We start from the raw sequence: 25,089 nt of genomic DNA on the forward strand, positions 1-25,089 counted from the left end.
ACAATTACATTATATATTAGAGTAAAATTTTCATGGTGACTTGGGAGGTTTCTGTGTTTTGCCTGTGGCATGTAGTACCTACCATTGAGGCAAAACTAGTTGAAGGTAGTGAACTGTATTTCAGGAGCTGGTGGAATATAAACTTTTTTTTTTTTTTTTTTTTGGAGCTGGGGACCGAACCCAGGGCCTTGTGCTTGTTAGGCAAGCGCTCTACCACTGAGCTAAATCCCCAACCCCAAATATAAACTTTTAAACCTTTGTCCATTTCGTTTTCTGCTGTGCTTAGACCATAAATCAGTGCCTATCGCAGTATAGATGTACATTAAATATACTTTGATTTTATGACTGATGCTACTCAGATATAGAATGGATTACAGTCTGCTTCAGAGCACCATAGTGAAAATTCATTAGCTAGCTACATAGGTGGAGTCAGATGGGATAAGGTGAATATTGAATTAATTATAAGTTAAAGTCACTTCCAACCCTGAGCAAAAGTCTAGTGTGTGTGTGTGTGTGTGTGTGTGTGTGTGTGTGTGTGTGTGTGTGTGTGTGGTGTATGATTATAAAATGAAAAGTAAAACATACTGTCAAGTCTTTGTGATATGGATACAGACATTGGTTCCTGGAACATAAAATTAAATAGCCAATTGCTCAAGATGCATTTTTTTTCTGATGTTTAGTTATATCTTTTATTCATGTTGACTTCTGTAGTTTGTAACATTTCAGCTGTAATGTGCCAACTAAAAAGTAATTAATCATTTCTTTGCAATGAAAAAATATTTTATCCTCTGATATCTGTAATATAACATGAAATTCTTGTTGCCTTGAGGTTTGGAGTGATTTCTTATTCTATCCTTCAAGGAAAACCATGGCAACAAATCAAACCATTGGGAACTGATTTCGATGTCATTGTGTGGGGTAGTAACTGGCATTTGAAAAAAAATCATCTTATGAATAACATAGAAAATACTATTTGGAAGCCAAAATGTAGCAGAAAAGTACAGCTAAGTTTTTAGTTTTTAAGTGCTTATAAAAATTGTATGTACCTTTTATCATGATGTTCTAACTCTTTGACTTTCCTAAACATTAGGAGGGAAATTATCTTGCAACCTTGAAGCAAAGAAAAGTCTCAGCTTTGAGTTTGAATATCAGGAATGAATGTATTCTAAACGCACTTTCCAGGAAATGAATTCTAACCATGAAAATAGTAACATTAATTAATTGGCGTTTTTCAGATTATTTGAAGCAGATATGGTAATTGACTTTTTTTTACTAAGTTTTATTTATAAGGGATAAAATACTCGTATGAGTATCCAGTTTTTGATCAGGATCCAAAAGAAAAGAAGTGTCTAACTGTGAACAGGCCAGTGATTGCATATCAGTGGGATTAGACCTGTGAAGTAACAGTCTTCCTAAGACAATCAACAATGAAGAAACTCCTTTTTAGAAAGGGTATCATATGGGCCTAGAATCTGATGTCATCATTTTGATAGTGTGTTGAATATGCATAACCTCCCTCTCTAAGGAATGCTTAGCAATTTATAGGTTTGTTTTAATTAGTTTTCAAGATTCCTCATAGGTCAACATTAATAAAACTTTAGCCCTAGTTTTAGATTTAGACTTTGGTAAAGCAGTGTTACAAACACTTTCGTTAAGTGACTTCTACTTGCTACAAATCCCCCTCCTGGCATGGCACCTTATTTCTCCTCCTTAAATTTAAAGGCAGAAACATCCATAAATCGTCTTATGTATGAAAGTGTGGGGAGTTCAGTAGACCCTGCAGACTCATTGTCTAGTTCAACAGCCTAATTCTGCCTCCTTCTGTGCCCCTTCACCCCATCCATGTGTCCCTCAGTAGGATTCAAATAAAGTCAGCATAATATTCCTTCATATTAGAGTGTGTCTAATGGCAGATTTTTAATTAAATTATTATTAAAATACTTGTAAACTTATCTCATTTCTTGGTTTCTTAGTGTCAATTTTCTCTGCTTTATGAAATAACATTTGCTTTAAACAAGGTTGACAGGTCAAACCATCTGCATTTTAATTCTCTTTGAGACCATTAAGTTCCATTTCTCTCCTATCTCTGGAAATGTTTTGTTGAAAATATCTGGGTTGTATATTCTTAGAACTTTTCATTAATAAGAACTTGCTGATTGTTTCATGAGCATCTGGCTGAGTTTTCTAGTGTTTCTCACTACTATAAAAGCTTAATAATTTAAAAAATGAGAACAGCTCATTGTATGTTTGCTTTATTGTAATATAATTTAAAAATTGATGTGTACACACATACATGTACTTAAGGTACACCTCAGAGTGATTTAGAATATATATATATATACATTATATAATAGTTATTACAGTAAAATTAGCCAACATTTCCATCTCCACGTGATTCTTTTTCATTGTGAGTATGTATGTGCATGTCCCTGTGCATGCATGCATGTATATGTGTGAACACTTGTAAATTGGTGAAATGAAGACATTTGATACTACTCTAAGCCAATCTCAAGCAAATAGTTTGGTACCACTAACTATATTATATAGTATACCTATAACTTACTGATCTTAAAACAAAAATTTAGTGCTCTTGCATGGGAGACTTACCGAACTTCTTCCCTACTACTCACCTCAAGAACCACCATTAAGCTCTTTGATTCTATAGCTTTAGTTTCCATGTGTAAGCATGACGTTATAGCATTTGGTTTTTCCATTTATCTGAGTGCACCCCTGGAGCACCAATGGAAAGGTTTGTTTCTCTTTCTTGACTGAATAACATAGCATCATACAGAAATACTACATTTTCTCTACCTATTTATCTGTGTGTGGATCTTTAGACCATTTCCGTAACATGGTCATTATGATTAATACTACAGTGATTTCAACGTGTAAGATACTACATTCTTGGAGTCTCTACACGGGATGAAGGGTTTTTCTTTTCTCCCTATCTTCAATGTTTGTTGCAGCTCTCCTAATACCTATGAGATAATGTCATTAATGTGTTGTTATCTGCTGGTCAGAGATGTTGAATACCTTCTCATGTATATGATGTCATTTGTGTGCCTCTTTTTAGAGAGGCATTTAGGCTATTACCCATTTTAATTTTAACTTATTTTGGGCTAAGTATAATTTTTTTAATTTTTAATATGCCTTACTAGCTCCATAGTTGGGCAGTTCCTGAGCCGCCCCATGGCTAGCGCACACTTTAGTAAGTATAATTTCTTTTGCATTTAAAAAAAAATATTTTCCAGTGGTACTAGGAGTCACACGTCAGACTTCATGCATGCTAGCACCATGGTCTACCAGCTGAGCTATATTTTCAGTCTACTAGTCCTTTTGGAAAGCAAATAGAGCCACGTACCTTTTCTATGAAAGGTCCTAATTTCTCTTTGAATATAGATGACCTAAAATAGAAAAGGAACATCTAATGAATCATTTATTAATTATACTTGACATTATGTACCCAATGCTGTACACATGCCTGTTTGTATTATGTGGTTATGACAATCTGGCACAGCACAAATATGCTTCATTTTTAGCACTGGGGAATCTGAGGTCTAAGGGCTGAGGAATATTCTAAGGCAGAGCCTTATTACCCATTTTATTTTATTTTTTATTAGATTTTTATTTACATTTCAAATGTTATCTCCTTTCCCGGTTACCCATCCATAAACTTCCTAGCCCATCCCCTCCCCCTCCTTCTATGAGGCTGTTCCCCTACCACCAACCACCCTTTCCTGCCTCCCCTCCATAACATTACCTTACATTGGGGGCCCAGCCTTGGCAGGACCAAGGGCTTCTCCTCCCATTGGTGCCCAACAAGACCATCACCTGCTACATATGCAGCTGGAGCCATGGGTCTGTCCATGTGTACTCTTTGGGTAATTTATTACCCATTTTAAATGGGATTATTGATTCTGCATTTAAGCTATAGAAGTTCCTTGAATGTTTTGATACTGATAACTCTGTATCAGTTAAGTTGTTTGAAAACATTTTTACTATTTCATAGCTGGAAAGCATTTCTATTGCATTTATTGTTTTCCTTCAGTGTAGATGCTCTTAGCTTGATAATAACTCTGATTCACCTATGCTCTTTCAGTTTTATTGCCTGTGTTTTTAGAGGTGCAGCTAATAAATCACCAACAAGACCGAGATCATGAAGCTTTTCTCTGTGTTTTGTTTCTTTTTGGAGCTCTATGTTTTCAAGTGTTTAATCATTTTAGGAGCTAATTTTTGTACGTGATTAGGGATAAGGTTTGCATTTCATTCATTGTCTTGTGGAAGTCTAATTTTACTGGAACAATTTATTGTTGAGACTACCCTTCTATCAAAAAACATCCTTGGAACATTTTTCAAAATTAGTTAAACATTTATGCCTGGTTTATGTCTGGGATCTCTTCTTTGTTCTGTTTGTCTATATTTCTGTGTCTATTCAACTACTATAATATTTTTGATTACTGTAGCCTTGAAATTTGACTAAGTAAAGTGGTGTCATACCTGTAGATCTGATGGACTATTCAGAGTATTTTGTGGCTCTGTAAAACTTTTAGATTTTACTCCATTTCTGTAAAAAAGCTATTGAAATTTGATAATCATTCTATTGGATCTGTAGATCAATCTGGACACTATAGACATTTTTAAATGTTTTTTTATTCTTAAATCCTTTTTAACAGTCCAGATTTTATCTCCCTCTCAGTCCATCCTCTGACTGTTCCAATATTATTTGTTCCAATATACTATCATTTGATCAGTTTCCAGGCATTTGCTTTTGTACCTTCTTCCATCAATGTTTATAGTTTTAAATTTTCATTTATTGCTAAGGGTTTCAATTTATTTTGATGCTATTATAAGTGGTATTTTTAAAAGTCTATATTTGAAAGCTTTTTCAAAGTATGTGTATTCCTTCTCAATCAAGTGTTCATGCTAATTTTATACCCTGTACCTTATTGAATTTATCATGCAAATTAATAGCAGTTATTTAGTGGTATCCTTAGGGTTTATATGCTATGATGAAGATATGATTATGATATAACAATATGTGTATAAGATCATGTCACCTACAAACAGACTGTGCAGCTTCTGTTCTCTTTGGCTTAGATGGTTTAATTTATTTTCCTTATACCATTGCTCTGGGTAGAACTCAGAGACTCAACAGAAACTCAAGAGAAATGGTTAAACTGAGCATCAACCCTTTGTTCAGATTTCAAAAAATCAACTATTAATGGTTGAGTAATAATGTTGTCTTTAAGCTTGTCAAAATCAATTTCCATTACATTAAACAGTATTTCATTCATCTTAAAACACTGTGTCTTAGTCATAAAAGGATGTTTAAATAATTAGAGCTTCTGTGAGTTCATGAACATGATAGGTCATCTCAAAAGACATCTCACCTCTCCTTCCCATTCTCCAGCTCTTATATTCCTTTCTGCACCCTTTTGCACGATGTCCCATGGTCCTTTCTGATGGGGAAGTTAATACTCCATTCAGGGTTGAGCCCTCAGTCTCTAATTCTTGGCACATTTCTCCATTGACTTCTGTCTTCTGCAAATAGACATTTCTTTGATCAGGGTCAAGAGCAACTCCGGTCTATGAATGTATACACATAAATATTTGCAAGGCAATTTGAAAGCAAGACCAGGACCTTTAGCAAAATGACAATAGATGTGGTTACATACACAAATCCCACAACAAATTAAGCCAGCAAATCCTGGCATAGATACAGCAGATGGTTTCCAGGCCCCACCCTTACTGAGAAGCTATTGGCAATAATAGTCACAGAGGCGTGTGCCAGAATTGTTCTTACTTCAAGATGTAGCTATTAGTATATTTTCCATGGTTTGGCTCTAGTAGGTGAACCCACACCCAAGCATGTGCCGGCATCACTAACTGAACCTAGTTGACTACCCCTGCCAAAAAAGGGGAAGTCATTAAATTTGAAGGTAGATGTGTTACAAGTGCAAATAGAAAGATTTTATGAAGGGATTTAAAAGGAGATGTATATGATCGTATTTCATTGTATACATGTATGAAATTCATAAAGAAACAAAACATGTCTAAATCTGTTACATGTTTTTCTGCATGTGATGAAGTAATTGCAAATCACATAATTTTCTTTCTTATAATCTTACTATGACATGGAGAATGTACCCTAAAGGTCCATATGTTTGAGTGTAAGCTCCCTCAGGCTTGAGTGGCCCAGGCCCTGTCCCCAGACTACTCTGAGGACTGGCCGGCACTCTGAGATGCAGGCAGCTAAGCTCCACCCTACAGAGAAAACAATAAAATCCCTCCAATCCCTGAGGTGGCTCCAAGAACAGGCCACAAACTTCCACCAATTCCAGGACACCCTGGAAAGCCCCAACTCCCACAAAGCCCTATATAAAGTCTGCCTTTCACCCAGTTCTTTGCTGTTTCTTTCCTGACAAGAGGCAGGCAGCCTCCTGTGTTTCCCCCCAAAAAATTCTTTTGTGTGGGGTTTATTGTGCTGTGTGACTTTGTGGTATTTCTTAGCTCCTAACTGCCAGAATACCTTTCCACTCAGAACTGTAACACTTGCATGAGCATCTCATCTCTAATCAAAGTCTAAAATTTGCTATTTTAAGAGGTTGTGGAACCCCTAGGAAGTGGAACCTAAGCAGTAGAGATAGGTCACTAGGACAAAATATATAAATTATATCCATCTCTGTTTCAGTTCTTGGTCAGGCTGCCATGTGCGGTCGTCTGTCACCATATTCTCATTACTCTTAGAATCACCTCAACATACTTTTCCCTTTTAATAGACTAAAATTCTCCTGAAACCATGAACCAAAATATATCTTCCTCTTTTACATAGTTTCTATCAAATGACTTGTCCCAACAATAAGTAAATGGCTTAATAAATTCTGTCATTATAATGTACTATAATGAGTTATTGATTGATTCACATACACTGAATCTCACTTCAATTCCCATGAGTAAACCCACTTGACGGTGTTGAATGGTTCTTTCCACGCACTGGAGTTTTTTGTTAAGGATTTTGTTCTGTAGATCTGGATTATAACAAGAGTCCACTTCAGGGTTTCTCACTGGCTTATTACCATGTTTGTGAATATGTATGAGTCTTTCTAGTGTCTTACTGGCCCATGATGCATCAGAGGATGGACCATGGGCAAAGAGGTTTGGTACTGGACCACAGTTGAGGAAAACTACAGCTGAGTCAGATCAGAACTCACATCTCAGACCAAGGCTTAAATACTTACTGTCACATTTTAAATTTGATTCTTTGCATATGATTATAAGATTGGTTAGAATCTCTTGAAAAAGTACTTGTATCATTGCATTTTACTTTAAGCCACCATACTGTGATAAGTGCAATTCAGTTTCAAAACCAGGCTTTACTTCTTACAAATGTGTTGATTCTGAGCAGTATAACCTCTCTATATACCTCATTTTCCAGATCTGAAAAACAGGGTTTTTAGGGACCAAGCAGCTGTCTGCATATGGCAGATAGGACAACAAATACAAATTTGCTAAAGAAGGGATTGATTATATCTTGTGTTGCTAATTTTGAAGTTCTAACACCAATAAACATGACTATGGGCCTAATATATGTGCCCTTTTATTCATAATTTATCATGAGAAAAATTTACAATGATGTGAACACCTAAGCCAAGAGCAAAAGCATTATTCCAGCTTTCTGAGTACAGAGGGATTGAGCTCTATTTCTTCTCGTTTGCACCTAAGTTTTGTCACTTTATCTTATATTTATAGACCTGTCTTATTATTATAAATATTTTCTTACTTAGCTGGTGATTTTAGCTTTTTCTCATAATAATATTTCACACTTACAATAATATTTTATAGGCATTGTTTTAAATTAAAAGCAAACACAGTAGATTCTTTGTATTTCTGATAAGATTGTGGGTTGTTTTTTGGGGTTTTTTGTTTGTTTGTTTGTTTTGTTTTGTTTTTTTGATACCTTGTTTCTCAAGAGGCCAATTTTCTTTTCCCACTTAGCACCACGAGAATAAGCTGGCTGACTGATAGCCTAGGTTTCTAGGAAGGCATGACCTAAGGACCAAATATTAAAAAACATAATAAAAACCCTAGAACAAATGTTGTTCCCTACAAGTGTGATTCTATTACTCTATGCTGTTTTATAGTAAATAATTGGCAGTTAGCCATGTCTTTCCTTCAACATTTTCCCATCTACGAATAAAATAAATCAACTTCATTTTTCAGTGTGTCAGACAGTGAAGTATGATGCTATTTACAGAAGGTTAATTGAATTCTGGAGTTACAGATAGACTTCATTATTAATGAGAGTATTATTGAATGAGAAATACATTTTTTCCTTTTAGGAATTTTTTTTGAAGTTTTGGAGAATTACAGGAAATACCTTTAGAAAATGCCAGTGTTTCTATTTCTATATGTTTGAGTAGAGCTCTGTGGATGCTAGAGAGCTGTCTGGTCCTCTTATATTAATCTGAGGTACAAATTTTCATTGCTTATAAGGAATTCAGGCTAAAGGTAAATTTTCTATGTTGGTATACAGATACCCATTTGAAAATGGATTATGGTAATTCAGCCCAATGTCCTTTTCACTAGAAAAAGCCTTTAGATCAGTGGTTCTCAACCTTCCTAAAGAGAAAATTTGGCAGAAGGTCAACTGAATCTTATTGCTGATTCTGAATTATTACCTTGGTATATAATGAAGGATTTTCTTGAGACATAATAGAAAGGAAGATAGAGGAAACCTACCTAACGTTGACACCTTTTACTCAGATTCCAAGTATGGTTTTCAGTTCAGTTCTACTAACTTGTTAAACTGGATCCTAATCCTTAAGGAGTTTATTTGAGTGTCAAGATTATATTATTTATTCTATAGATTGTGATTAAGGCAAATCTTCCTCTTTCAGAACTTGTTATGCAAAAAAAGAATTAGACAGGAAGAGAGGAATGTAATGTTGGGTGTGAGTAAAAGTTTATTCTCACCTTAAGCTGCTCTTCTGAAAGCCGTTTATTGGTTTAACATGCCAGACTCCTCAAAGTTCTAGCATGCACCCTCCAGGAGTGCTGAGGGCCTGAAACTTTTCATTCTTGTTCTATAATTACAGTAAAAATAGTCATCAGTGTGTCCATTCACAGGTGTCTCTCACACCTGCAGATGATGGAGTTTAGGACCCCTTGTAAATGCCAAAATCTTCAGATGCTTAGATCCCCCAAACTTAACATGGGTTAGCAGGGAACTAGAGAGTTGGCTCAGTGGTTACAAGTCTTACAGCTATTCCAGAAGGCTCAAGCGCCACCCAGTACCACCTCTGTCACTACTGCTTCCACATAAACAAAGCCCTTTTGGTTACCACAAAGCACATATAAACATAAATATAAACATAAAAACACATTCATAGGTAAAAAAATAAAAATAGACATAACAAAGTAGGAGGAGGAAAGGCCATGAAAAAGACCATAAGCTATCAGCCTGATAAGTAACTAAGTAATGCTGAGAATGGGAGAGAGCACACTAGTTAGTTATCTAATACTAAGTGGTCATCTCTGAAAAATGTGCAGACATGCAGCATTATGTAGACTGAGAAGGTTATATTGAAGAGTGTGTGTGTAACAACAATTCATGAAAAAAAGAAGCCATGAATTTAAAAGGGAGCAAAGGAGACCAGTATATGGGAGGGTATGGAGGTAAGAAAGGGAGGTGAAAGTGCTTTAATTATATTATAATCTCAAAAATAAAATGTATAATAAATAATAAAAAATCTTTCAGATGGCATAGTAAATGCTGATAAGTCATGCATAGTCTTCAATATACTATGGATCATATCTATTATATATAACTCGTGATGCATTATAAATATCATACAAATACATATATAATGACCAGAGATGAATGATAAGCAAAATATTTTACATGTTCAATATAGGTGATTTTTTAAACATTATTTCTTACCATAGTTGAATATACAGATGTGAAGCAAATGTCTAACTATATTTGACTCAAGAATAGGTTAAAACAATCAAGATAGCTGAAATTTTCAAAGAAATTCTTGTTTATGTGCTCAAGTTTCATACTTAACATATTAGTAGTTTTGAAACATCAAATACTGTTACTCACCTTCCCAAAATTTACAGTTGAAAACTGAAATCTATATTCTATATGTCAAGATGATTAATTCACTCCTTCAACAAGGTTTAGCTAGCATGTTTTTGTCCCAGACCATGGCTGTGTGGCAGTGATACAGAGATTATTTTAGCATGCTCCCCTCCTTTACGATATAGCCATGCTTCTGGGCTATCAAGGGGAATAGAGTTAGTGCTCATTTCTATTTCCTAAACTGGGAGTGGGAGAGAGATGGACCCTGGACAATTGGTGAGCTCCAGATCAGTTAAAAAAGCAAAGAAACAAACACCTGTATTTAAAAAATAAAACAAAGACCTATTAAGGCAGATTATGAATACTGACTACTGGCTTTCACATGTGTAAGCACACACATGTGCGTGTGCCCTTGCATTAATACAGCAATGAGTACATACACAAACACACACACACACACACCACCACCACCACCACTACCACCACCTCACATCACACACACACACACACACACACACACACACACACACACCCCACCACCACCACCACCACCACCACACATCACACACACACACACACACACACACACACACACACACACACACACCATCTATCCTACTTTTATGTTTTTTGAGGATATCCAAGTCTTTTGTTATTTCTTGTATTATACATGACAATACAACGTTTTTGTCTTCCTCCCTAAATGAACAAAAACCACTTAAATGAAAGCACTGCCTAGCTTGCCTCTATATTCTCACATGTTGAAGGTCCTTAACTATGTGTTCAATAGCTATTTGTATAAGGAATAAGCCACGTATCACACTGAAATCAGCTGAATTAAATATATGTATTGGTATATTCATTTAACAGCATTCTCTGTAACAGTAAACCCCAAATTGTAACTTATTCCAACAGATGATTATTCATGGGCCCCTGTGACCAAAATAAATATTGATGAATGTCAATTGGTCTTTCTGTAAACAATGATTTTCTGTACACAATTTTGTCCACTTCATTCCCTGCCATCTTCAGACATGGAGAATCAGGGCAGCAAGAGAGAGCGAAAGGAGTAGGGCACTGTCCACAAAGCTTTATGTGCCATGTCCTTGAATGTGTCACACAGCTCCTCACCTACAAATCCTTTGGGTGTAGTGTAATGTTCTTTGACCTGTTTACACACACCTTCAAGAAAGAATGCGGCCTACCTATATGCTTGTAAAGAAACATTGACAATGTGCAGAAAGTGAGAATTTAGAGTAACCTATTCTAAATGAGTTGGTTCCATCAAAGCACACCCTTCAAGGATTACTATTCGTTGGAAGAAGCACCATGACCAAGAGTGAGTTAGGAATTTTAAAGTTGGTTTTGTTTTGTTCTGGTTTAGGCTTACACTTGCATATTATATTCCAGCAATAAAGCAAGTCAGGACAGGAACTCCAACAGGGCAGGAACCTAGAGGCAGGAACTAATGCAGAGGCCATGGAAGAGTGCTGCTTACTTGTTTGCTCCTCATGGCTTGCTCAGCCTGCTTTCTTATAGAACTCAGGACCAACATTCCAGAAGTTGCACCATTCACAAGGGACTTGACATTCCCCCAAACATCGCTAATTAAGAAAATGCCCTACATGCTTGCCTGCCTACCGCCTGATCTTACAGAGGCTCAATTGACGTTTCCTCATCTCAGATGACTCTACATTGTCTCATGTTGACATAACACTAGAGAAAGTCAGATAACTCACCCCTTATCAACTGGGCACATAAATAAATTACCATTAATCCACAACTTTTCCTTCTTGTTCGTGCCCAAGATCACACATTAATAAAGACATCACAATAGAAAACATTTACACACTTAAAATTCATACCAACTTACAAAGTCAAATGCCTTTAAATTTACCCCTTTAAAAATATCAAGTCTCCAATCCAAGTGGACATAAAACTAACCATAAGACTCATTAGAGAGATTGAAAGAAAAAGAAAACATTCACTCAATACTAATTGATCGTTGGGTGTGTGTGTGTGTGTGTGTGTGTGTGTGTGTGTGTGTGTGTGCGTGTGCGCGTGCCTGTGCCTGTGCCTGTGTATGTTTAACTTTCTATGCTGTTTAAAAATGTTCAAGAAAACATCTTTAGTAGGGAAGGATTAACGTGGCTCATGATTTCAAAGTTTTGTTCATGGTTAGCTAACTCCATTACTACTAGCCTTTGACAAAGCAGAGTAGAACACTGAAAACTGTGGTGATGAAGGTGATTGTTAACTTTATTACATCCAGGAAAGTAGAAAGGTATAGGGGACAAGATACACCTTCAAAGACACACCACCTCCAGGAAACTACTTCCTCCAAGCAGACCTTACCAACTAAGCATCAATTTAGTATGATTCACCAACAGATTAATTCAATTACAAACTTAGGATTCATGTTCCAATTGCATCAATAATGCCACCAGCTGGGAACCTTGCTGTCGAGTCATGAGTTGGCTTCCCTGTATGTGAGATGGGTGGGACATTCGTATGCAAATCACAATATTTGAAGAAAGATTTTCCACAGGAAATTTCATTTTATATAACCTATAAAATAAATCTGTAAGATCATTAAAGTATCAGCAGCTACAAAATTATTTATTAGTTTCATACACACATGTATATATTTATGATAAAGGCAAGTAGTTTGTTAAATACTATTAAAGGAAGAAGAACAACAATAAATTGAAAATGAAAGCGTTCAAAACTGGAAGTAATAGTGAGTAATAATGCATTTAATGCTAGCCCACTATAAGTAGCAATTATTACACAATTATTTCACATATAGCTTTTAGAAATGTATTTATTCTAACAGTGAGCAGTGTTATATTAAAATTACTTGTCTGCCAACTATTCAATGGATGTTAGTTAATTACCATGGAGAATTTTAGTTTATTATCATCTAAGAGATTCATGTTATATTCACACAAATGCTTCCTGGTTTCTTTTCTTTTAATTGTAAATATCCTGGAGCTGAATCTGACTTATTTCTAAGTAGCAATAACACTGAATGTTGTCTCACCAACATGACTACCTAAACATCAGTTGACCAAAGACAGCAATTAATGATCATGCTAATGTGAGCAGAGGCAAGTCTAGGAGGCCTCAACCCTATGCAAAAACTACAGGCAGTGAAGGAATGCCGAGAGTGCGAGAGTCTTCCCCAGGGATGAACACACCCATTTGTTATCCAATATATATGTAATATACATATACACTGTAATCACACATATATATGTGTCTGTTTATGTAATAACAATGAATGTAAAAAGAGGGCAAGATTCTGAAACAGAGCAAGGAGTGTTTATGAGAAACTTTGCAGAGAGGAAAGAAAAGGAAGAAATGATGTAATTATATTATCTCGGAAATAAACAATTTTAAAATGTGAATATTTCATTTTATTATTTTGACTTTTATTGTTTAAAAGTAAATGTTTATTGTGAAGTTTATAAGAATTAGTAATTAAGAAAGATTAAGAAACAATAGCATCAACAATAATAACTCCCAAGGAGTTTGGATATATTCTTTCAGAATTTACTATGAATATTTGACTACTTAACTTTTTGATGTTATTTTATGAACATGAAGTTCACTCTATGTTCTCTTCTCACTCAACATTATACAATAATCCTATTTTCACAAATCCTTTTACAGTATTTTAACAGCCTCACAGTATTCTACCACTTGACATAACAAAATTTGTAAAGTTAAACTCTTCAGAAAAGCAATTATAATACATTCAGTATTCGTTATTATGAATGAGCTGTAATAAACATCTTTATAGATGGATCTGTGCCAAATAATCCTATTAGACTATTCTAAACTGTAAAAAACATTATTTCTCCAGTGTTAGTGTACATACAAATCTAGATTATTAATTATTTTTATTTCTAGTCTCTTGTCATGAAGACTGTGACAAGGCAGATGTGGAACAGGTCCTGGATGTTTTTCCACACCCTCAGTGATTCTCACATGGGAGCTTTGGAGAAGTGATGACTTAGAAAAATTGGAAATATTATCTTCCCACTACTTACAAAGTGTCATTTTGGGGACAATAATATTCATATGACTCTGGTAGTTAGATTTTCATTCCTTTCCAAAATAGGAGAATTGAGCCTTCCACCTTGTGCTTGATAACTTTTTCTATTTACTTCAAAAGCATAATTGAAAAACATAGTTCTATAGTGTGAAAAGGCCCCTTGCCATATTTGAAGCAGGAAATAAGATGTTGACATCAAAATCAACTTCCTTGGTTTTTTAGTATAAAAATAAAATATATAAGAGGTGGGTTTAAAATATAAAATAGATGGGCATAATCTTGATGATTATTTTAATATCATCTAAGAAGATATTACCACTTGAGGCAATTTCCTTGAAAAAGGGATTTCTATGCAATATCATTCCATAAAATAATTATGTTTTTTAAAACAATGTTCCAACTGCAATACTGTTGCCTAAAGTGGGCAGCTAAGCACTCAACAGAATATTGACTTCAGTGGGTGATACTCAGTGACTTCTTCTTCCTCTTTCTCCTCTTCCTCTTCCTCCTCTTTCTCTTCTTCTTCCTCTTTTTCCATTTCCTTTTTCCTCTTCTTCTTTTTCTTCTTCCTCTTCTTCCTCTTCTTCTCCTCCTCCTCCTGCTGCTGCTAACCTTCTCCTCCTTCCTTCTCCTTCTTTCTCCTTCCTTCTCCTCCTCCCCTCTCTTCTTCATCCTCTTCTTTCCTTCTTCTGGTGTTTATTCTGAACAAATATATCTATATGTGTAATTTACTAAATTATGACTTATCAGCTATCTTAGAGTGTTGGTCAAATTTGCAGTTTTGCCCTATGATGATATTAGACAGTAACTAGGACTTGATTCTCCTGTGTGAATACCAACAATGTAACATATGTGTCCTCCCTTCCTCAACCCAATTCCCTTGTTTTGTTGTTTTCATCTCACTAAACATTGACTTTACCATGTGTTGTTGCATGTGTGCATATATGTATCTATGTGTATGTATGTATGTATATATGTACATATGTGTATTGTGTATGTATATATATATGTATATATATGAATAAAGTGAGAAAAGGAGTGCTATCTCAAGATTTTTGCACAAATTCAAGAAAGCTTGTGGGAAACATGATACACTTAATAAATACGCAATAAATGTTAGTTTGACATTATTGTTGTTAACATCATTTTATAACAAAATTATATCCCTCAAAGAAAAGACTTTCAAAATCTAAATTTGTATATACAGGAATTGGAATAAATGAACCCTTTGTTTTAGTTTTGGTTTCTGTTACTTTTTCAAGGTCCTTCTTGTATTCCATTTGTCACTAAAGTAAGACTCCCACTTTCAAGATAGATATCTGGAAGCAATCAATTTTTTTATTTGGAAATCAACAAGGTAAACAAGCATCAAACGCAACATAATGTTATAAAAACAATATAGGGGATTTGCTTGGCTTCTAATTATGAGAGCTGCAATTGTTTTGAGGACGAGCTTTACCAGATGTTTGTGCTCTATGAACTTTATATCTGGGATGGGACAGAGTCCTGAGATGTAATATTATCTCAGTCTCAGAAGGAATTTCCTCAATTTTTGATGAAAAAAAAAAAACAGTTAAATGTGTTTAAGTACATTAATATGATTAAGAGTTAAAAAAGATTCTAAACTTGTTTTGGATGCTCCAGAGTGGCGGTGGTCTGAATTTACAACAAAAATGCTAACGTTCTGGAAAGATGCTAGCTCCTTATATGTGAGTTTCTTCACTTACAACCTCAAAAGAAAGAAAATAGCCAGTTTGTTCTGGCTAACCCCATGCAGGGAGTCAACTCTGAATATCCCCACATGCATGGTCTCATTTGATTCTTATAGGCCATTAGTACTATTTTTTAAATCAGTTGTTTCCTTAGAAAAAAGGTTAAACTACTCTCAAAAAGCACAAGTCTGTGTGGGAATGTAAGAATGCAAAAGCTCACTTGTCCGTTGAAGCATAGCTGAGCCTTAGACAACTTTGAACAGGTAAATATAAATGTTACTAGAGCAGGCTTTTTTAGCTCCTTAGAACTAATTGTTGCCCACACGGTATAATCAGTTATAATCAAAATATTCTATTTTCTATTTTCTAGTAGGTCTGGTTTGACTTCGCATGTAGATAGTATATGGCAAGTTTGTAAAATCTACGTATAGTTTGAATTCTATTGGGCACTCAGATTTTCTTTTATACCTTTAAAATTCCCCCTCACAAAGTCTTTTTTTGGCACTTGGCAAGAAATCTGAAGATATGTGTTATAGATGGAGTCCTACCCAGGAAATCAAAGATAAGAGTTGTGAACTTGCCATGGTGCCACATGCTATTATCGATTACACAGAAGGTGGTAAGAGAAAGCTCAGAAGCCCAGTGTCAGCCTCCTCATTTGTATAGAAATAGCCTTCCTATATACAAATCGCATAAGGCCTGAGAACAGAATTGGGGAAAGGTTACCTTTCACAATAGCCTTGGATAATATCAAATGTTCCGGGGGTATCTCTAACCAAACGAATGAAAGGCTTCTAGGATTGAAAACTTCTCTTCAAGAAAGCAGTTGAAGAAGATATCAGAAGATGAAAAGATCTTCCATGCTCAGGGATCTATAGGATTAATATAGTAAAAATGGCCATCCCATCAAAAGCAATCTACAGATTCAAGGCAATCCCAATCAAAATGCCAACACAATTTGTCAGAGACTCTAAAAGGACAATTCTCAGTTTCATATGAAAACAAAACAAAGAAACAAACAGAAAAATGGATTAGCTAAAACAATTAGCTGAACAATAAACAAATTACTGGAATTGTCACCATCCTCAACCTCAAACTGGACTACAGAGCTATAGTAATTAAAAAACAGCATAGTATTGGTACAAAAACAGACATCTTGATCACTGGGATTGGATTGTAGACACAGATATGAATCTACTTACATATAGATAATCAATTTTTATGAAGAAGCCAGAACTTTATACTGATAAAAGACAGCATCTTCAAAATTGATTGTGGTCAAATTGGATGGCTACATGTATAAGAATCCGAATAGACTGATAGATATTACTTGAATAAAATTCAAGTCCAAGTGGATTAGAAACTTTAACATAAAATCAGATAGACTGAACCTGATAGAAAGGGGGGATATTCTTGAATACATTGGCACATGAAAAGACTTTATGAACAAAAAAAAGAGAACATTAGCATAGGCATTAAGATCAATAATTGATAAATAGGACCCCATGAAAAGAAGATGCCTCTGGAGAACAAAGGGCCCCATCATTCTGACAAAGTAGCAGCCTACAGAATGGAAAAGACTGTTACCAACTATCCATCTGAGAGATAGTTAATAACCATAGTATATAAAGTACTCAAGAAAAGAAATAATTAAGTTAAAATGGGGACACAAATCTGAATCAACAATTTTCAAAAGAGGAAATCCAAATGGTGGAGAAACACTTGAAAATGTTCAACATCTTTAGCCATCAGGGAAATGCAAGTCAACACAGAGACACTTGCTTAACTGTACTCATTGCTGCTCTAGTCATAATATGCAGAAATTGGAAACAACTTAGCTGTCCCTCAACCTCAACAGATGAATAAAGAAAATGTAGTAAATTTTCATTAGTAGGATATTAGTCAACTGTTACAAAATGACATCAAGGAATTTGCAGGTAAACAGAACTTGAGGGGGAAACCATCATGAGGGAACTAACCCAGACCCAGAAAGACAAATATGGAAATATGGTTTGTATTTGCTTATACGTGGATATTAACGATAAAATGATGGTAACCAAGCTACAATCCATAGAACCAAAGAGGCTAGCTTCTTTGGTACAGGAAGATACTCTACATACAAAAAAAAGAGGAAATATAAAGACCAACCCTGCCACAAACACTTGAATCTATAATGGTGTCCTATCTGCCAGATATGCTAATGCAAAGATAGCACAAAAATTATGCCAGTAACCAAGCAATATCTGATTGGAAGTAAGACCCTCTACACAAGATGGAACCCATACTTGACACTGCTAGGATGTTCAAGAACCTGAGAGTAGTCTAGGGGCCCGTGGTAAACCCAAATACTATTGTTCTAAAACAAAATAGAAACAAAATAGCTTCTAATGATAGTCTACTACACACATAGATCAATGTCTTTCTCAGCCATCTTCAGAGAAACCTCCCCCGCAGCAGCTATGAACAAAAGCAGACAAACACAGACATGATGGAGAGAGTAAGAGACCTTGGAGTACTCAGCTCTAAATTGGATATCTTCATCGAATCTCTCCCCTCGGGGCTCAGGGAAGTTGTGGAAGAGGGGGAAGAACAAGTGTGAGAGACAGAGGGAATGGAGGACATCGTGGAGATAAGGCACTGTAAACCAAGTGGAGCAAAGCTCGTATGAACTCCCAGAGACTGAGGCAGCATGTACGGGTCCTGCACAGGCCTAAAACAGATGGGGTTCTAGAGCTGAGAGGAGAAGTGGACATATACCTATTCCTAACCTAGAAGCTATCTCCAATTAATAGCCATTTGCAAATGAAATTGTTATTTTTTCCAAGTGTACCTCACTGAGGAAACAACCACTCTTAGGGGTAGCCTACCTGCCCAGCAGTAGACGGCCAGCAGAAAATGAATTCAACAGCATCTGTGGAGGGTTCTTGCCTCCTAACATCCTCGTTAAGGCCTTTACTTTCTTTTTGAAAAATGTCTTTTTAAATATTTTGATATATACATGTATATATATATATTGTATAATATGTGTGTGTTGTTATCTTAAAAAATTTGTTATCCCCAATACCCTTTGTGTCCATTTTATGGCTTCCAGTTTAGTGTTTTTACTGGGGGTACAGCTGAGTGGAAGGGATGTGAGGATGAACTGGGAGAAGTAGAGGGAGAAGAAACCGTAATCAAAATCTATTCTATGAGAAAATATCTATTTTTAATACAAGGATAAAAATTCCATGTTAATAAAAGGAAGAGGAGGAAATGGACAAAAAGGTAAGAGGAAGGAGGCCACCACACACTAACCATTCTTTGTTTCTTAATTTTCTTTTTTACATCTCAAATGTTGCCCCTCCTTCCAGTACTCCCTCTCAGAGTTCTTCACTCAATCCCCCTCCCCTTTACCTCTGAGAGAGTGCTTCCCTCCACCCCCAGGCATCCACCTTCCCTGGCACATAAGTCTCTATAGGATTAGCCGCATCCTCTCCACTGAGGCCAGACAAGGCAGTCTTCTGCTACATATGTTCCAGGGGCTGTGGACAGGCCCATGTATACTCATTGGTTGGTGGCTAAGTCTCTGGGTGCTCTCAGGGATCCAGGTTGGTTGACACTGTTAGTTTTTCTATGGGATTGCCATTCCCTTCATCCCTTCGATCCTTCCCCTAACTCTTCCATAGGGGTCACTGACTTCAGTCCAATGGCTGGCTGTAAGTATCAGCATCTGTTTGAGTCAGCTGCTGGTAGAGCCTCTCAGAGGACAACTATGCTAGGCTCCTGTCTGCAAGCACAGCATAGCATCAGTAATAGCGTCAGGGTTTGGTTCCTGTTCATGGAATGGATTCCAAGTTGGGCCAGTCCCTGCATGGCCTTTCCTTCAGTCTCTGCTCCATTTTTTTGTTCATGCATTTTTTAGACAGGAACATTCTTTTAAAAAAAATCACTCTTGTTTCCGACATTTCTTCCTGTTTGATGTCTCTAGGATCTGTTCCCTAAAGACAACCTTAGTATAGTTTTGTGGGTTTGATGTTTTAATATTTTCATATTTATTGTAGTTTTATATCGAGACTTTTATGTTTGTTGTGACATGCAACCCTTATAATTTGATTCAATAGACTTCAAAATAAGTGACCTTCTTCTGATCATGTGACTTAGGATATTATTGTATTGTGTGGTATTGATTTACTTTAAACTGGCCACAATAGTACACTTTTCCTATAGCTTCTTTGGTTGCAAATCATGAGTTTGGGTAAAAACATACTATATCAGACAGAGAAGCCCATTGGGTTTAGGCTTTACCACCTCAGACTTCCTTTGCCTATGTTGTTGAGGATTAGTTGGCCCCTAGGAGCTTATGCTTCCTCTTAAGCTTATGGCTTGACTTGGCATGAATTCCTTTCATTCAGGCTAGGAATGTAGCTGAGAGGCAAAGCACAAAAACTTTAGGCTTGATAGGTGTACACTCATGCCTGCATACACATACGTGATTGATGATATAGTTCAGTAGACGGAATACTTAACCTAGCATATATAAAGATACAAGCCCAGTCATCAAGACTCAACCAAACTTCAGAACTGGAAAAGTAGAGACAGGCTGGTCAGTTCAGTCCTCTGTGTACTTAACCAAGTTTGAGGTCAACATAGACTACATGAGACACTAACTCAAACAAAAAAAATAGGTGTGTGTGTGTGCATGTGTGCATGTGTGCATGTATGTGTGTGTCCCCAGATATGTCTGGAATCTGAGCTACTCCAGAAACTCTGTCAGACAGGACATTAAGTACTATTGAATATGTGGACATCCTAAGCCAGAGAGACCCTATCTCAAATTTAAAAAAAAAACAAAAACAAAAAACAAAACATTAAAGGTTATAGGTAGAGCTCACTGGCAAAGCATTTGCCTAGCACATGTGAGGTTCTGGGTTTAATCTCAGGACTGGGAGAGAAAGGAGAAACAAGGCAATAAATAAATAAACAAAAAAGATTAAAAACAATTCAAAAAGAAAGTAAAGATAAAATTTAACTAATTTAAAGATAAAAATCTGAAAAAGAGAAAAACACTTTAATTTTTCAAGAACAGAAAAGTATAAATATAATAAATACAAATGTAAAAATAATGGAAAAGTTCATTTACTTCTTCATAAGCATTCTTTTTTTCCTTTTAGTTTTCTTTTATTGGATATTTTATTTATTTACATTTCAAATGTTATCCTCTTTCCCTGTTTCCCCTCAAGAAACCCCCCATCCCAATCCTCCGGCCTCCACAAGGGTACTCATCCACACACCCACTCCCTTCCACCTCCCCACCCTGGCATTTCCCTATACTGGGGTGTTGAGCCTTCACAGGAACAAGGGCCTCTCCTTCCACTGATGTCCCACTAGGCCTATTCTTGGCTACATATGTGGCTGGAGCCACGGGTTGCTCCATGTGTTCTGTTTGGTTAGTAGTTTAGTCCCTGGGAGCTCTGTGGTGTCTGGTTGGTTGATACTGTTCTTCTTCCTATGGGGTTGCAAACCCCCTCAGCTACCTTAGTCCTTTCTCTAAGTCCTCCATTGGGGACCCTGTTATTAGTCCAATGGTTGGCTGTGAGCATCTGCCTTTGTATTGGTCAGGCTCTGGCAGAGCCTCTCAGGAGACAGGTATATCAGGCTCCTGTCAGCATGCATCTCTTGGCATCCCCCATAGTGACTGGCTTTGGTGACTGCATGTGGGATGGATCCCCATGTGTACCAGTCTCCAGATGGCCTTTCCTTCAGTCTCTGTCCACACTTCTTCTCTGTATTTCCTCCTGGGAGTATTTTGTTCCCCCTTCTAAGAAGCATTCTTATAGGAAAAATACACTAATACATATTATATCTTAGCAATATATATTAAAACATGTAATAAAATGAGTTTATTGCTATTCATCCCACAGAAGACAGAAAAACACTTGATCCGTGTTTGATTTTATAGAAATCACAAAGTTGGTAAATTGCAAGATTGCTAGGGACACCAACTGTAATGACCAAACCTAAATAAAAAACAAGCCTATATATGCGTTATAATCTTTGCAGCAGACAGTGCTATGCTAATGTTGTTTGTTGGCAACCAGCATTTCTCATGTATATGTTGCACTTAATTTTTTCACCAAGGACATATGTCACTACATAATGACCCATGCTGGGGCTCCTATTAATTCTGTGGACTTTCTTGACCTTTGACCTAGGCCTCTGAGGAAACATTGCACTCCTGTAATGATGAAGAGGACCCCTTCCGGGGAATGGAGCCCTATCTCGTACGGAGACTTTCATCCCGCAGCATCCAGCTTCCTCCTCTTGCCTTCAGACAGTTGGAGCAAACGGACTTGCGAAGCGAATCAGAGAACATTCCGCGGCCAACTAGCCTCCCCTTGAAAATCCTGCCGCTGATTGCTGTCACATCCGCAGACTCGACTGGGTGAGTGCCTTTGGTGACCCTTCCACAGTATACACTGCTGATGGTGATTATTATATGGGATGTTTTGGGGAACACATGGTTTGATTTGAAGAGAACAATGAGTTTTTAAATCCAAAACAAAAGAAGAAGAAGGAAAGGGTTTCTTCAGGTAACATCTGTCTCTGTAGGATGGGGACATTTTAGCTGCACCATTTCACAAGAGAGTGTTGAAAAGTAGTGGGTGACTGACTGCTCGTAAAAGGACTGCTCCAGGAAAAGGAAATTGTACCAGAAAAACTTACACCGGCCATAAGTGGTTTTTGCAAGTTCTTAACAAATGATATCTAATGGATTAATTATCATGTAGGCAGACACAGGCAGAAACAGCAGGTATAATAATTCACTGAGGCAAAGGGAATCTGGAATTAAAACTATACTATGCTGTAATTAGAATAAAAGAAGATACACGATTACATTCATGAGCCTCGTAATTTGGCCTCTGACACTCTCAGCTATTGCCTGAGTGCTATTTTAGCATTTATCAGTATTAATATTAATAAGTCAATTCCGTTTAGCCTCAGTAGTTAGAAGAGAGCCAGCGGAAGTCTGTCTGTGACATACAGCTTCCTAGTTCAGCAGAGTGAGTGCTTTCTATGCTTTTTGATCTGCTTGGCAGTGGATAATTTACCCTTTAATGGTAACATTGGCCCATGAAACAGCAAACTGAGGCTGGTGGGCACATCTACTGCTTGCTTGCCTGGTTAGCTGTATTTTAAAGAAGTTTGGATGGAAAAGAAAGCGGAAGTCCATATGTACACAGACTCCCAAGTATTTCCTATGAGATGCCAGAAGAATGGCTTCTGCTACCTAAGGGACTCTTGTTCGCCTTCTGCAGGGTGAACGGCATTTCTAGGGAAGGCACTTTCCAGATTTACAAAAGAAAAGAGAATGTCCTCAAAAGAAATTTAAATTTAGTTTTCTAAACAGTTACTTACCAAGTCCACAAGCCCAGTGATATTTAAAAAAGAAAGTAAAACCAATTGCTTAATGAATATGATCCTAAGTTCTCACTTTGCTAAAATGGAAAGAGAACATATGCATTATATGTTTTTCTGATCAATCATACATAAGGAAAATGTGTAAAGAAATTATTGAGCAGTTTCGTACTACGGCAGGCAGGAATTCAGTATGGCAACGTGATGTAAGGACTCTTTGTAAAAGTTCCGTAGCCCCGAACTTGATCTGAGTCAACTTCACGGGTATTCATTGATGTAGACAACAGGTTTGAGGTTGTCAGATGTTCCCCAGGTCACGCCTAGGTGATCGCCTTGGAGAACATCCAGAACACAATAGTTATTCTTATGGTTATGATTTATTACAATGATCATTTTTAGAGAAACATCAGCAAAGAGAAAGCCACAAGAACACCTGGTCAGACACAACCATCCGAAAGCCCCCCTCCTAAGTAGAATTGGGACTGCCTCCATCCACCTGTTGTAATGACTCATTAGTTTTCCCTAGGGATGCCCTCACCAGGAATCGGGCACAGAACTCGGTATCCAGATTTTCCACTGTCAGTAGTCACCCTCTCCTCTGCCTTGGAGCCTAGGATGTTAACAGTCCTGACTTGCAGAAGAAAAGTGGGTGAGAGACAGAAACCACAGTGTCTGTACGGTCTGGGAATAAAGAGCCATACCTGCTGTATAAGGAATGGCGAGACATGAAGCCTCCAGAAAGGAGTCCCCAAACGCCAGCTCAGGGTCCTTCTTTCAAACTAACCTTTTAAAATTCAACAGTCATAGCCTTAATTAACTCTTTTCTGTACACAAGGTGCATCTTAAAATAATTGGCTTGCTTTCTCCACACTTGAAGAGGAAGGCTTTCTAATTAAATTTCACTAGACTAATTTAAGTTGCTGATATACTGAATTAATGTTGGTATCTGAGAAGTTTGGTGGATAACATGATTTCTCATTTCAAGGTCATGTGCTTTTAAAAGAAAATGCTGAAGTGTACTTAGTTATCATCCCTGTGTAGTTTAATAATGTGTATAATTAAAAACCTTAGGTAATAACTAAACATATTTAATTAAATTTGAATGTGTTACTCAAAACAAAACAGAGTCCCCAAGTGCCAAGGAACTTAAGGATATAGGATGCCAATATCCTAGAACTTTTGTTGTTTTAAAATTTCTCTCAATAAAGAAGCAGAGAATTAAGTGTCAGTGCTTACTGTTTACATATTTGTGCAATACGATAAAGAAATAAATTTGTGTTTTACGAAGAGAAAAAGATGACGTTTTTCAAAAGATAGCCAAGAGAAGCCATGAAGAACAGCCGGTAAGCAGAAAACAGAAACAAGAGAGTTATTGAAGGGACTGCTATGACCTAAAAAAAAGAGGTTTTAATTAAATCCCAGTGGTCAGGAAATTAAGGAATATAAATTTCAGAAGTCAGAAGTTAAAAATGTTACTTTGCAGCCCTTTCATATAAATTAAAACATTAGATTCCTTCCAAGCCACAGAATCATGATATCATGGTATCAAGCAAGTGATGGGGGATGGGGTATTCGTGTTCCTTTCGGTAAGTTCATCAGAACCCAGATAGACTTTGTTAAGGGCCAGTAAGCCCCTCAGGTCCTCTTGTCAATTTGTTCTGAGGCCTTAGCAATTGTCCATGTATTGATGGGAAAGGAGACTTGCAAACATTTGGATTTATCTTCTTTTCTTTCTTAGCAATATAGTTTTTTTCTCTTTAATTTTTAAAATTTTAATTAAAAATAATCCCATAATTTTCCTCTGATCCCTCTGATTTCCCCTTCTCCAATGCTTCCCA

At 36.6% G+C, this 25,089-nt stretch overlaps 1 protein-coding gene and 1 non-coding gene across 8 annotated transcripts in view; one reads left to right on the plus strand and one right to left on the minus strand.

Annotated features, from left to right (window-relative positions):
* Pde4d (phosphodiesterase 4D) overlaps window positions 1–25,089 on the plus strand; it is a 1,514,231-nt gene that overhangs the window by 588,574 nt on the left and 900,568 nt on the right. For all 7 annotated transcript variants that reach the window (XM_039101733.2, XM_063281298.1, XM_063281299.1 and 4 more), the window contains one exon: window positions 22,048–22,277. In XM_039101733.2, coding sequence (XP_038957661.1) covers window positions 22,048–22,277 — 230 coding nt within the window. The remainder of the gene's footprint in view (window positions 1–22,047; window positions 22,278–25,089) is intronic.
* On the minus strand, window positions 160–240 carry Trnav-aac36 (transfer RNA valine (anticodon AAC) 36). The gene has a single exon. It is a non-coding gene; the product is annotated as a tRNA-Val (tRNA).

This window comes from Rattus norvegicus, chromosome 2, assembly GCF_036323735.1.
Source record: "Rattus norvegicus strain BN/NHsdMcwi chromosome 2, GRCr8, whole genome shotgun sequence".
Lineage (NCBI taxonomy): Eukaryota > Metazoa > Chordata > Mammalia > Rodentia > Muridae > Rattus > Rattus norvegicus.